This window comes from Maniola jurtina, chromosome Z (genome assembly GCF_905333055.1).
Source record: "Maniola jurtina chromosome Z, ilManJurt1.1, whole genome shotgun sequence".
Taxonomy (NCBI): domain Eukaryota; kingdom Metazoa; phylum Arthropoda; class Insecta; order Lepidoptera; family Nymphalidae; genus Maniola; species Maniola jurtina.
The window spans coordinates 4,684,032-4,697,602 of NC_060058.1; the positions used below are offsets into that span (position 1 = coordinate 4,684,032).

At 36.2% G+C, this 13,571-nt stretch overlaps 1 protein-coding gene across 3 annotated transcripts in view; it reads left to right on the plus strand.

The window, feature by feature from the left end:
* Positions 1-524: 524 nt before the first annotated feature.
* Positions 525-13,571, plus strand: part of LOC123880725 (general transcriptional corepressor trfA-like) — an 89,769-nt gene continuing 76,722 nt past the window's right edge. Inside the window, exons 1-2 of one of the 3 annotated variants that reach the window (XM_045929008.1) lie at positions 525-739; positions 12,466-13,525. In XM_045929008.1, coding sequence (XP_045784964.1) covers positions 12,659-13,525 — 867 coding nt within the window. In that variant the 5' untranslated portion in view covers positions 525-739; positions 12,466-12,658. Of the gene's footprint in view, positions 740-12,450; positions 13,526-13,571 lie in introns of all 3 variants that reach the window. The other 2 variants (XM_045929009.1, XM_045929010.1) reach the window with 2 other exon arrangements.

Consider the following 13,571-nt stretch of genomic DNA (forward strand, 5'->3'; position numbering starts at 1 on the left):
AAAATAATTATCCTCGATTACCCCGTTTCGGATCTGTGGCGCCGCGGTTCGGGGTCGAAAAATCAAAATTTTGAAAACGCTACGGCTCGGCCGCCATTTTGTTTTTTCAATTTTTTCTACTTTTTTTATTAATTTTTAACCAATTTCTTGAAAGTTTGCAAAATTCTACGAAATCGGTTGGAAAACAACGGAGCTGCAAAAATCACCTCGGCCGCCATCTTGTTTTTCTGAAATGTCATAATTTTTCCCCAGAGGGTTCCCGAAACCGAACACATCTCCCCTACATCATTATATCATTTTCCGTCTCTTTCTAGGAGAACAATTATGTCAATGAGTGAGTGAGTGAGTGAGTGGTAATTGAGCTATATATAGTATAATATATGGGATGAAATAATTATATCGATACTATAATCGATATCAGATGATACGATGACATCAGGTCAGTTCGATATATCGAGTGTATATATCGATATTTTTTGAGATATCGATACATATCGAGCACGGAGCACCCCTACTGCATAGTACTTTTGGTTAGTGTTTAATGTTTATTGAAGTGAATCTTTCGAGATAGTGGTGATTTTTGTTGTAAATTATTTTTTCCGAAAATAGTACCTATTACTAGTTGAACCCAAGTTTATAATTCTTTTACAAGTATTGAGTGAAAATGTTACCTTCAAGCTAAAGTGTATGTTTGCAGTGGTGTGCGTCGTATCCTGTGTCTGATGTTAATGTGTTTACGGTTTGTTCCATAACAATTAAAATGGTCACGTCTTCTCGTTAATATTTTATCTAGGTTGTCCACTCTGCACACTCCAGGATTACACTAAAACAAAAGTATATTTGAATTATTATTAATCCGGGAAAAATGACATATTACTTAAACTCTTTGGTTACAACTACAATCAACAAGTTTCTAGTATAATTTATACCTAACACTAGAACGTTCGCGTGAAATTCTATGCGTAGTTAAATACTGTTTCAAATATTTATCTATTGTGCACATTTGAATATATACCAAGTTATGATTGCATAGGTTTACCAAATATTGCTAGATTTTTGCCATTGTTGGCAAAGATAACCTTCAGGCTCAAAATGTTGAATTCCTAAAATGTTGAATTCTCATATTGTTGAATTTGCAAAATGTTGAATTTCAGAGTTGCAAAATGTTGAATCCCAAAATGTTGGATTCGCAAAATGTTAAATTTCAATTCCCAAAATGTTGAATCCCATAATGTTAAATTTCAACTCGCAAAATGTTAAATCCCAAAATGTTGAATCTTTTAAATTACTAATTCTTAAGCGTATGACAGAAAAAAAAAACGGCCAAGTGCGAGTTGGACTAGCAAACATTTTTTATTATTTATTATCAACAATAGGCCGAGTACCTAGAATATTGTATTACCAAAAACTTAACGAGTACATAAACTGACATTTGTTCGCATTCAAACCATAATATTTTTATTATATTCTTCTTTCTTGTTGATCCGCTCAGGCTTTTCACGCTTTCGTTTAGCCAATTTTGATGCTTTTAGTACAAAGATGGCTTACATCCTGGGGACGGACAAAGGCTATTTTTATCTCAAAAAAATAATTTATTTTTCAAATAATCCTATACTATTTGTTTATTATTATACATAACTCTCTAGACTTTATGTATGTTTTGTTTTTGGATTTCCGTACCTAAAAAGGCAAAAAGGAACTCTTATAGGATCATTTTGTAGTCTATCCGTGTATCTGTCTGTCTGTCAAGAAACCTAGAGAGTAATTTCCGTTGACCTAGAATCATGAAATTTGACTGAATTTGTGTTTACATCATACAAAAAATCTGCCAAGTGCGAGTCGGACTCACGCACCGAGGATTCCGTACTCAGGTATTTTTTTGACATTTTCCACGATAAATCAAAAACCTAAAAAAAAAAAACCACGAAAAATCAATGCATAAAATTAAATAAAAATCTGTTTTAGAAAGTAAAGCCCTTTCATTTAATACCCCACTTGGTATAGTTATCTTACTTTGAAAATTGAAACACATTTTAATTTTTTTTAATGATGTAACTACAAATTCCTGGTTTTCGGATTTATTCCTTTACTTGTGCGATAAGATCAGCTTCCTGCCGAATTTCATGATACTAGGTCAACGGGAAGTACCCTATAGGTTTCTTGACAGACAGACAGGCAGGCAACAAAGTGATCCTATAAGGGTTCCGTTTTTACTTTTGAGGTACGGAACCCTAAAAATTGGTTAAATCTAAATTTACCTAAGTACCCATAAATATGCTTACTATATGCGATTAAAATAATATTGTTTTAAATATATTTTTAAATATTTGGTGATATAAATGTAGAAAATTTTTTTTTTTCTAAATGTCCGTCGTGTCTGTCAAGAAAACCTATAGGGTACTTCCCGTGGACCTAGAATCATGAAATTTGGCAGAAAGGTAGATCTTATAGCACAAGTAAAGGAAAAAATCTGAAAACCGTGAATTACATCATTAAAAAATTTAAATGTGTTTTTCATTTTCAAAGTAAGACACCTTACTATATCATGTGGAATATCATATGAAAGGTCTTTACCATTACAATGTAAAACAGATACAATGTAGAACAGCTGGAGAATGTCGAGATGAAGTTTTTTTTACAACTTTGTAGCCCTCCCCTTTTTTTACGTCACTCTCAAATTGTCAGATTATTGGAATATACACTTTTTAGCATGTAATTAACTCACCCTATCTTAACCTGACGCGCTCGAGAATTTCTGATGATAAATTTTTTTTACTAATCTGATCCTTTATACTTGACGGGCGGCCTTATATATGAGGCTCATATTTGGCGGAGGTACTTAGCCGGGTACAAGGTATCCCCCTATATATTAATCTGACGTGTCGAGTAAATCCCGAAATTCCCTCTTGGGTTCCCCTACTATAATATTTTTAACCATTATTAGCCATTATTATTGCATGTTAGTTGGTGTACCTATAGCTGGACCAACTAACAAGCTATAATATATACCTATCGTCGTTTTTAAGGTTTCACATGAACTATTGATATAAAATACGAATACTATATTATGTTTTTCAAAATAAAATTACGTCAATTTTTATCGAGTATTTTAGTATCGATAAGGCTAGCTCTAACACTCATTCAGGCTCCGCCCATACGCTATTTTGATGATCCCGGAGGCTTCAAATTAAATTTGACGTTACTGGTCCGGGGTTATAATACGTCCATGGACGTCCAAAGTCATGTATGAAAAAGGTTTTACATCGCGTCGTCTACAAATTTTTCTTGCCTACATGCCTACAATATTTTTATGAAATAATTAGATACAGAACGTCATCACTGCCACTAGCTGCTTATTCAGATCGAAAGAAGTGCTGTTGACAAACACTCCGCATTTATTGAATTGATAGTTATATCGGCGTATTGGGCTCTTGTAAATCTATTTACGAACAGTGAAACTATTTATGGAGAGCGCTGACGTCATCGATGTTTTGGCAGTATGTTTCTATATACCACTACATACTGTTCGCTACTTATTTGCGTGAAGCGTGATTATAAATGTACTACAACCATACTACAACATTAAATATGCAATCTCTGATTATTTTAAGGTTAAGAGGGGTCTCTCCGTCACTCGCTTCATACAAACGTAGTTCCAATTTCATTTGAATATTTATATTAAGGCTTATTATATTTTATTTGAACTCAGGATTTGATTTGAACCCTGTTTAGACACAGATATTAGTTTCTAGAATTTGTCTGCAATATTTCATGGACTTTGGTTGCTTAATATTCAAATGGAATTGGAACTACGATTGTATGAAACGAGTGACGGAGAGAGCCCTGTTAATGTCTGAACAGTGATGGTGTGGAAAATTGTAAAATAACTATTTATTTCTGTAAGGAACCTTAAAAACCAAGAGATTTCAAGACGTAACAACCTACCGTAAACAACTTGACCTACACTAGACTTACCCTGCACAAATGCAATGCGCTCTGCAGAAACATAGGACTAAACGTTATTCTCATTCGTATCAATTTGAAAATCTTGTTACCCAATGGTAAATGCTTTAGGCACGGTAATATTATGTATACAGTATTCCAACTTCATACAATCGGACGAAATGCGAGCTATACCTACGCACCTCGATGTCGGCAGGCGCTCGACACGCAGACAGTCGCGACTGTGCCACAGTGACGAACGGGCGGTGTTTTGTTTTTCTAACAATAACCGCGCGATTTTTTCGTTGTATGTGAAACCCGATCAAAGAAGCCACAATTTCAGCTCAGAATGTCGGTATTTAAAGTACCGGGACTACAATGAGATTAATTCGCAAACTTTTTTGATAGTACCCAGCGATGATTTTGTGGAATATATAGAAAAAATGGAGAAAATATTCCGAACTTCATTTAAAACCAAATATATAAATTGTAAAGTAGCTGCAGGTATCTATAACCAAGTAAAAGATATTTCTTTTTCTCCATCTTGTCCATGTTTCCCAAAACAATTTTTAATTAAAAGCTTTAAACTAGAATGCGGATTTTTTAAACTTAAAAATTTAATAATTCGTAACGTTCGTTTAATTTCCTACGTCTCAATCGAGGCGCAAATATTTTTCGGTCTCAAATGTATAAGACCGATTTGTTATTCAATCATAAACATGGTTTTTTAATTAAATCTACCAATCAAAAAACAACACGCATTTTTATTGAACATTTCCTATGCAATTCACAAAGTATTTTATTTGTTTATATAAGAAAAGTATTTTTACAATCACAAAACTAGATGGAAATACAAAGTAGGCAAAAATTAAACTGCTGGCGGCAGGCAGCCCTATCGCATGTTTACGTACCGCGCAGCTGTAGGTATTTATTTCAAAGATACGGCCGAGTTAGAATACTGTAGATAATATTACCGTGCTTTAGGTATGCATGGTCATTTTGCCACTGAACTAGCAGTGAATAGCAGTACTGTGTTCCCACTTTGTGCATCGATAATACCCTCAGCACTATATACATGTACCTACCTCCATTCAATAATTAATCATAAGTGAACTTGGTGCTCCAGAATTAATCGTTATTGGAAACGCACGTGTTACAAGAAATATAGGTTATTGTTTAGAATTGGTGCACATAGGTTATTGTTTAGAATCGATGCGTGACGCATTGAATACTTGTCGTGTCCCCTGTCTTCCTCATTTCAGCCGTCATCAAAAAACACGGTCTTATTGTGTCGAGGCTGCTGCGACTCGCTTGAGGTCATCCAACCACTTTGTGCCAGTCTCCTACCTAACTTGCATTTTCTGGTGCGAATCGCTATTCCACGTTGGGACCAAAATGTCTATCAATTCATAGAGTTCATAGGGTGAGTTGGCTTCGCGACTCCTAGAAAGGTTTAAAGAACACTGGATTTTCAACAGATTTTCTCATTTCTGGTCGGATGACGTATCTAAAGATAGCCAAGCACTGTTTTCTACATCTTTGTTTCATATTTAGGTTCGCCTGTGGAAAAATGCTGAGGATATTAACTATTGTAAGGTCTTTCGGAATTCTGAGTAAATATTACTATCACAGCACAAAATCCACAGGCATTGAACGAGTGGCACATCGACAAATAATAGCTGTGACTAATTTAACCATATTCAATGACAAAATGAGCAAGTTCTTTGAAACAATGCGCTTATCTATTTAATTTTTAACCATTATATTAAACCACTATATTAATAAACATTATATTTTTCTTAAAGTCGGTGGGTATTATGGATCCCTTAGTGCGAGATCCGAATCGCCCTTGACCGGTATTGTCTCTTTAGCGTAGAACTCTTTATTCTTTTCTTTCTCATTTAAGTTTTAAATAGGTGCATCGCTTTATCTGCATGACTGACCATGACTCTTCTGCATTGAGCGGTAGCTTAGCGCAGCGCTGAGAGCGGCAAATCCAGTGCATGGAACCAACCGTGTCGCATCCTGTAAATGGCCATTTTTATCACGAAAAACCGGCCAAATGCCAATCAGACTCGCGCACCGGGGGCCCTACTCGGGTATTTTTGCAACATTTTGCATGATAAATCCAAAACTATCACACTAATATTATAAAGGCGAAAGTTTGTATGTGTGTGTGTGTGTGTATGTTTGTTACTCCTTCACGCAAAAACTACTGGACGGATTTGGCTGAAATTTGGAATGGAGATAGATAATATCCTGGATTAGCACATAGGCTACTTTTTATTCCGGAAAATCAAAGAGTTCCCACGGGATTTCGAAAAACCTAAATCCACGCGGGCGAAGTCGCGGGCATCGGCTAGTTAGGTATAAAAATCAATAAAAATCCTTTCAGAATGTGGTAATGCCCATTCATAGGATACCCCACTTGGTATAGTTATCTTACTTTAAAAAAACCGGCCAAATGCGAGTCAGACTCGCGCACCGAGGGTTTCGGGTATTTTTTCCGACTTTTTGCACGATAAATCAAAAACTGTTATGCATAAAAAAATATAAAAATAAAAATCTGTTTTAGAATGGACAAGTAAAGCCCTTTCATATGATATCCCACTTGGTAAAGTTATCTTAGAAAATTTAAACACATTTTTAATTTCTTTTTTATGATGTAACCACAAATTCACGGTTTTTGGATTTATTCCTTTACTTTTGCTACCTACCTACTAAATTCCATGATTCTAGTTCAACGGGAAGTACCCTATAGGTTTTCTTGACATACGCGACCGACGGACGAACGGACAGACAGACAGACAGACAGACAGAAAACAAAGTGATCCTATAAGGGGTCCATTTTTCCTTTTGAAGTAGGTTCTATCTTGTTTCTTTCTTTTGAGTTTATTTTACTTGTACCAAATCTGGTTCAAGTTGTTTCATTTTTTTCGTAGTCGGGTTATAGTTTTTCTCTTTTGAGGTACGGAACCCAAAAAATCAAAGTCGCGGGCATCATCTATAAATATTACACTATAAATCTGTAGTGATCAGTTCAGAGTATTTATCTCAGATATTATAGAATAATGATCCAATGATTGAAATTCGGGCTTGACTCGTAACATCATGCCATATACCTACACGTGACCTGATTTCATTTATTGAGCTATGTTGCGTTATTTATGCTTGTCGAGTATTTAAAGAGTACTTTATAATAATGGTGGACTATCATTAGTTGCGTCGGCCTTATCACATGAATGTGCATTCAATATATCTACATTCGTACTTTGCAAGTTGCAACTAAATATTGATTGTGATAAGGGTTGGCACTCGAAAACTTTACAACAAGTATAACTAGCATCTACCTATTTACCTAGCTACGTAAGAAAAATACTTTCATTTCTATGTTAACTCAGTGAACTCAACCGTTTCTCACTCAACCTTCATCACTTTTCTAACTTGTAAGTTATAAGAGCCACAATCATGATATTATAGTCATTTCATAACAAATAATCTGTAAGTATTACCTATTAAAGAAGAATGACTATCTACTATATAAAAATAAGTCGGGTTTTCCTTCCTGACGCTATAACTCCATAACGCACGAACCGATTTCCACGGTTTTGCATTCGTTGGAAAGGTCTCGGGCTCCGTGTGGTTTATAGCAAAGAAAATTCAGGAAAAATTTCAACAGAAAAGCGTGAAAATCTTTTTTCATAGCATGTACTACAAACCAAGTGGCGAAACGGAGTTCGCCGGGTTTGCTAGTTTGATATATAAATTGATTTAGGTTTATCACCAGTGTGCACAAGAACTCTTTGACCTGGTTCCTCCTTCACCTTTCTACCATCTGCATCGTACCGCCAGGTATCGTCAAGGTCTGCATCCAGACGTATAGTCAAAACTCCTCGAACACTTACGAAGCGATTTGCTTCTTCTTTTCTAATCCGAACCGCTAGGATATGGAACGCCCTTCCGGCATCAGTTTTCCTTTCCACCTATAATATGGGTACCTTCAAGTCAAGAGTGAATAGGCATCTTTTAGGCAAGCGCGCTCCATCGCAGGCTGCATCATCACTAGCTAGCAGGTCTGATTGCAGCCAAGCGCTAGTCTATATAATTAAAAAAAAAGTTCTGTGCTTTTCGGAACACTAATTGTAACATGTCCACTGTCCAGTTTTTTAAAGATTGTGCCAACCCTAACATTTAAAATGGGTCATGACTCATGAGGTTATGTCCTGTCCTTGGTCCTGTCATGTAATGTCATTTCGATTTTAGACATATAATCAATTTCAACTCCTACTAGATTAAAACAAGTGTAAATTAAAAATTTTCAACACCCCCGACAAATCATTTTCAAATAAATAATTATGTATACCTAGGCAACGTCCATCTTGACAGCTTGACATTTGTCAATTGACACTTGAATATTATGAACCTAAGGGTTATCTAACCTTCTTTTCTACAAGAAAACTAGAAAATAGCTGATAACTTTTAAACGGCTGAACCAATTTTTTTGGATTATAGCTAAGAACACTCTCGATCAAGCCACCTTTCAAACAAAAAAAAGTAAATTAAAATCGGTTCATTCGTTTAGGCGCTACGATGCCACAGACAGATATACAGATACACAGATACACAGACACACAGATACACAGATACACACGTCAAACTTATAACACCCCTCTTTTTGGGTCGGGGGTTAATAAAATAATGAGAAACGTGGTTGCTTTGTAGGAAAAGCTGTGTGATTCCAAAATGTTATATTTAATAGTTCATATATGTAGTAACTAGCTTAATTATACTATATCATAGATACTTACATTATACACACAATATGCAAAATATACTTACCTAAACAGTAAGGGTGAGATCTATAGACCGTACTTTGACTTTGCTCGAACTGTTGTTCATCCCAACATAATTTCGATTAGATTTAATAGGAACAAACGTGTTTAAAGAGAGATAAAAGTATATTTTAACTCATTTTTATTTTAACTAAAGAGCACTTGGAAACGGACCATTTCGTCGGCCAGCCGTAAGTTGTCAAGTGACGTTTGATATCAAGGTCAAAGATGTTTTATTTTGTTATTCTATGCATTTAAAGTTTTTCTGAATGATCGTTTATATTTTATAACAACAAGTGAATTCGGAACAGTTTTTTGCAGTTCGAATGGTGTAGTAAATTTTGAACCGTAAGTTTTGTTAGGTTAACATCCTAAGTTTTTCGTAAGTCGTCGATTTAGTTGACTTAGGCTCTGCTACGCACGCACTCAGCACGACTTAGAATTTGGCTCTATCAATACCGACGTTGTCTTAGCTCGAAAGTAAAGTCTGAGCAAAGTCAAAGTACGCTTTAAAGATGTCAGCCTAAGAGCGGTTATTCACTCTTCCGATTCGAATCTGTGAAAGCTATTTGATCCGCCCTAAAGATTGTAGATGTAACCTGTTCTCTCTGTCTGCATTTATTCTTCATTGCTGAAGGTCGTGATCCCTCTCCATTTATCACATAATGTTTCTTGAAACAAGTAATAATGCGGCGGGCTCCCAGATCCTTCTGCAGAAATATGCTAACAACTGTTTTATATTTTTGTTGAAAAGCGATGATATCATAAGTAAATATATGTTTCATCTAATATCTGCAAATATTTTTGTATTCAGAACTATGAACTCGTAGATTATATTAAACTAGAGGATACCCGCGACTTCGTCCGCGTGGATTTAGATTTTTATCGATCCCGTGGGAACTCTTTGATTTTCCGGGACAAAAAGTAGCCTATGTCCGTCCCCGGGATATAAGCTAACGCTGTACCAAATTTCGTCAGAATCGGTTACACTGTTGGGCCGTGAAAAGGTAGCAAACAGACAGACATACAGATAGACAGACAGACACACTTTCGCGTTTATAATATTAGTATGGATATGGATTTGGATATTATATAACTATAACCTACAAGTTAATATATAAATCTTTTTACTCAGCGTACATATTCATCACATAGTAATCGGAATTACAATCTACAATCAGTCACCATCACTCGTCACTTATGTTCAGTGCAAATGATAGAATAATATCCAAGTATTTAAGTAATTAGGTATGTACCTACATAATAATTTACTCAATTTACTAAATTTTGCAATTTTGGAGAAAAACTCTCAAAAATCAAATAAATTCAATCAGAAATTATTCTTGGATATGTAAATTTCTTAAAAATCATTTAAAAAAAACATAATATTTTAATATGTTGATTAAAAATACAGACGTAACTAATCTAAGATTTATATTAAGAAATCATGAATAAATAAACCCTAAAGGATAAATTCCAACCTATTCAAGTTGGATTCGGCAGTAAAGGAGGTTGTGAAGCAGCAGTTCATTCGGCTCGTACATTCTTAGCGAATGGCGAGGTTGAGGTACTGCTGAAAGTAGATGTAAAGAATGCCTTTAATTCTTTGGACAGGGCAACTTTGCTGACCGAAGTCTCAACGCAACTTCCTGAAATTTATCCATATGTCTGGCAATGTTACAGCTCAGCTTCAAAATTATTTTTTGGAGATAGCGATATTAAGTCTTCTGTAGGCGTTCAGCAGGGGGATCCTTTAGGTCCGGCCCTGTTCAGCTTAGGGATCCATAACCATATTTCAAATTTAACATCTAAATTTAACATATGGTATCTTGATGATGGAACCATTGGGGGCAACGTGGATGACGTTCTAAAAGATCTTAACCATATTAAGCAACAGTTTGGCAAAATTGGTTTAGAACTAAATTTTTCGAAATGCGAATTGTTTTTCACAGAAAAACTGTCGCAAGATAGAATACGATTGGCCTCTGATTTATTTAACGAAATTACCCCTAGCATTAAGATACTCGATAAACATTCACTTTGCCTCCTTGGTGCTCCTCTTTATAATGAATCCATACAACCACTTTTGGATCAAAAAATTAGAACATTTTCGGCTAATACCGACAAATTGGGCGCTCTAAATTCTCACATTGCATTTTCGATCCTAAAATATTGCCTTTTCGTACCTAAATTAATTTATATCCTTCGCGCGAGCCCAATTTGGAAATTTCCTGGACTACTCGATAATATGGATGCCACCCTTAAAAGTACACTAGAACAAATTCTAAATTTAACTTTTGATGAGCACTCCTGGAACCAAGCTACTTTACCGGTCAAGTACGGTGGCATCGGCGTGAGGAAAATTTCCAGTGTAGCTCTTCCAGCTTTTCTGTCCTCTGTGCATAGTATAAGAGAGCTTAGCTCTCAAATTCTCAAATCAAATTCAATATCATTGACCTATGCCACAGAGGCCCTAGAGAGTTGGAAGGTCAGATGTCCCAATGTCGATATTCCAAAGGAACGTTCTACACAAAAACTTTGGGATTTGCCATTGGTTCAGCTGACACATTCAAATTTGCTGCAAAATCTTACAAGTGACAGAGATCAAGCCAGGCTCCTAGCATTATCGGAAAAGGAATCTGGGTATTGGCTTCATGCCTTGCCATCCAAAAATCTCGGCACCCTTTTAGATAATGAAAGTTTTCGTGTGGCTCTAGGTCTCAGATTGGGAACACCGCTGTGCCATCAGCACAGATGTCCGTGTGGAAAAGAGGTTGATAAATTTGGAATTCACGGACTCTCTTGCCAAAGGAGCGCTGGTAGGCTATTTAGGCATGGCTCTCTTAACGACACGATCAAAAGGGCTCTTGCCACCATAGACGTTCCTGCGCTCATTGAGCCGGCAGGGATTAGTCGGGATGATGGCAAGAGACCTGATGGATTGACGCTGGTTCCCTGGGAACGGGGACGGGCGCTAATGTGGGACGCAACGTGCGTTGACACATTGGCCCCGTGTCATATCAGGGAGACAGTATCAAGACCGGGAGCCGCAGCAGAAATGGCTGAAAACGGCAAGCGGCGCAAGTATGCCTCTCTTATTGAGAGTTACATTTTTGTTCCGTTTGCCGTGGAGACCCTGGGGCCATGGAGTCTTAGTGCAAAGAAATTTTTACGAGACATTTCACCGCGTTTAATAGCCTCATCGGGTGACAGAAGGGCTGGCTCATTTTTTGCGCAACGGATCAGCCTGGCTGTCCAACGCGGAAATGCAGCCAGTATTCTTGGCACCATTCCACGCGGGCATGATTTGTACAGTAATTAGATAAGGCTAGCTTTAAGTTTTATTGTAATATTTTCAATTAAAAAAAAAAAAAAAGAAATCATGTATTCTCATAAGGTCTCCATAATTTATTAGCAACACATGTTACTAATAAATTCATTAGTTTAGGAGCTACGATGCCACAGACAGATACACAGACACCTACACACGTCAAACTTATAACACCCCTCTTTTTGGGTCAGGGCTTAAAAATAAGCGGGAGTAAATAAGTTGTAAATTTAATCAAAACTACCTAAATAAAGATTTATGATAATCGTTACACAAAACAAATAATTACATGACCTATTATTATTAGTAGGTAAGTAGGTACAGAGATTCGTGACCGATTTTTTTTAGAGTATGTGTTTTTAGCATTGTGAAATGTATTTTGAAAAACATTTGTGGTTTAGTTACATTGTCATGTCATCCGTCCGGTGACGGAAACTGTAAAATTTGTTACGAAATCACTTAAACTGTTCTGTAATTGAAAATTTACCATGTGACTGTATGTGATATAGACAAACGTGTAAAAGTAGTGTGTCGTTATTGAGTTCGCTTCTGTTCAATGGATTCCAAAAGAAAAGGGAAGAAAGCCAACCGTAAAAATGAGAAGGAGAAGAAAGTGGAATCTGATAAAATTGAAGTTACTGAAGTAATTCCTAGCCATGAAAGTCAAACTGTAGAAGGAAATGCAGATGCAGGTGACTCCGCGAGTTCCACAGATAGTGAAGAATTGGTGAATGCTTTAAATTACAACACTATTACTTCATTAGCCGCCTTAAAAGATATAATCCAAGGAGACAATAATGACACACCTGAAACTGATAGTTTTTTTCAACATTATTTTATGAACCATTGCAATAATTTGTCAAGTCGTAATTCTGCATCACCGTTTCCATTTACTGAAAGACGTAGGTTATCACAATGTCGAGAAGAAGACGAAGACGATGAAAAGAAAGACGGCCATCGTCGGCATTCTCCAGGTTCTTATAAAGCTGATTCTGAAAAAATAAATTCAGATTTAGACGATAACTTGAAAGAATCTGAAGATCAGAACTTGAAAATTGATAGCAAGGAACTTAACACAGAATCAAATACGGAAATTGATAAACCGAATGCTACTGAATCAAACGACACTTCCGAACGCACAGTAATGGGAGCAAAGCACAAATTCTTAGTGACAAAAACGGCACAAATGACAGCTCCAGTTGCGCGTGCTTTAAGAAATCAATTTAATAATGCTCATACCGTACATTTTGGAACTAAAGGCGCAGAAGAACAGAGACCCAATGTGAGAACTATTTTCACTGGGCAGAATCTCCATCACGATAAAAATTATTTTGATAGTAGTTTAATAGAAATCAGATCTACTGTAGACGGAGTTCCAACTAGTGACGAAGACATTTGGATTAAAAGAACTGATGAAAAACAGGTAAGCAAAAATTAAATCACTTATGTTAATAATTAATTTTAAAATT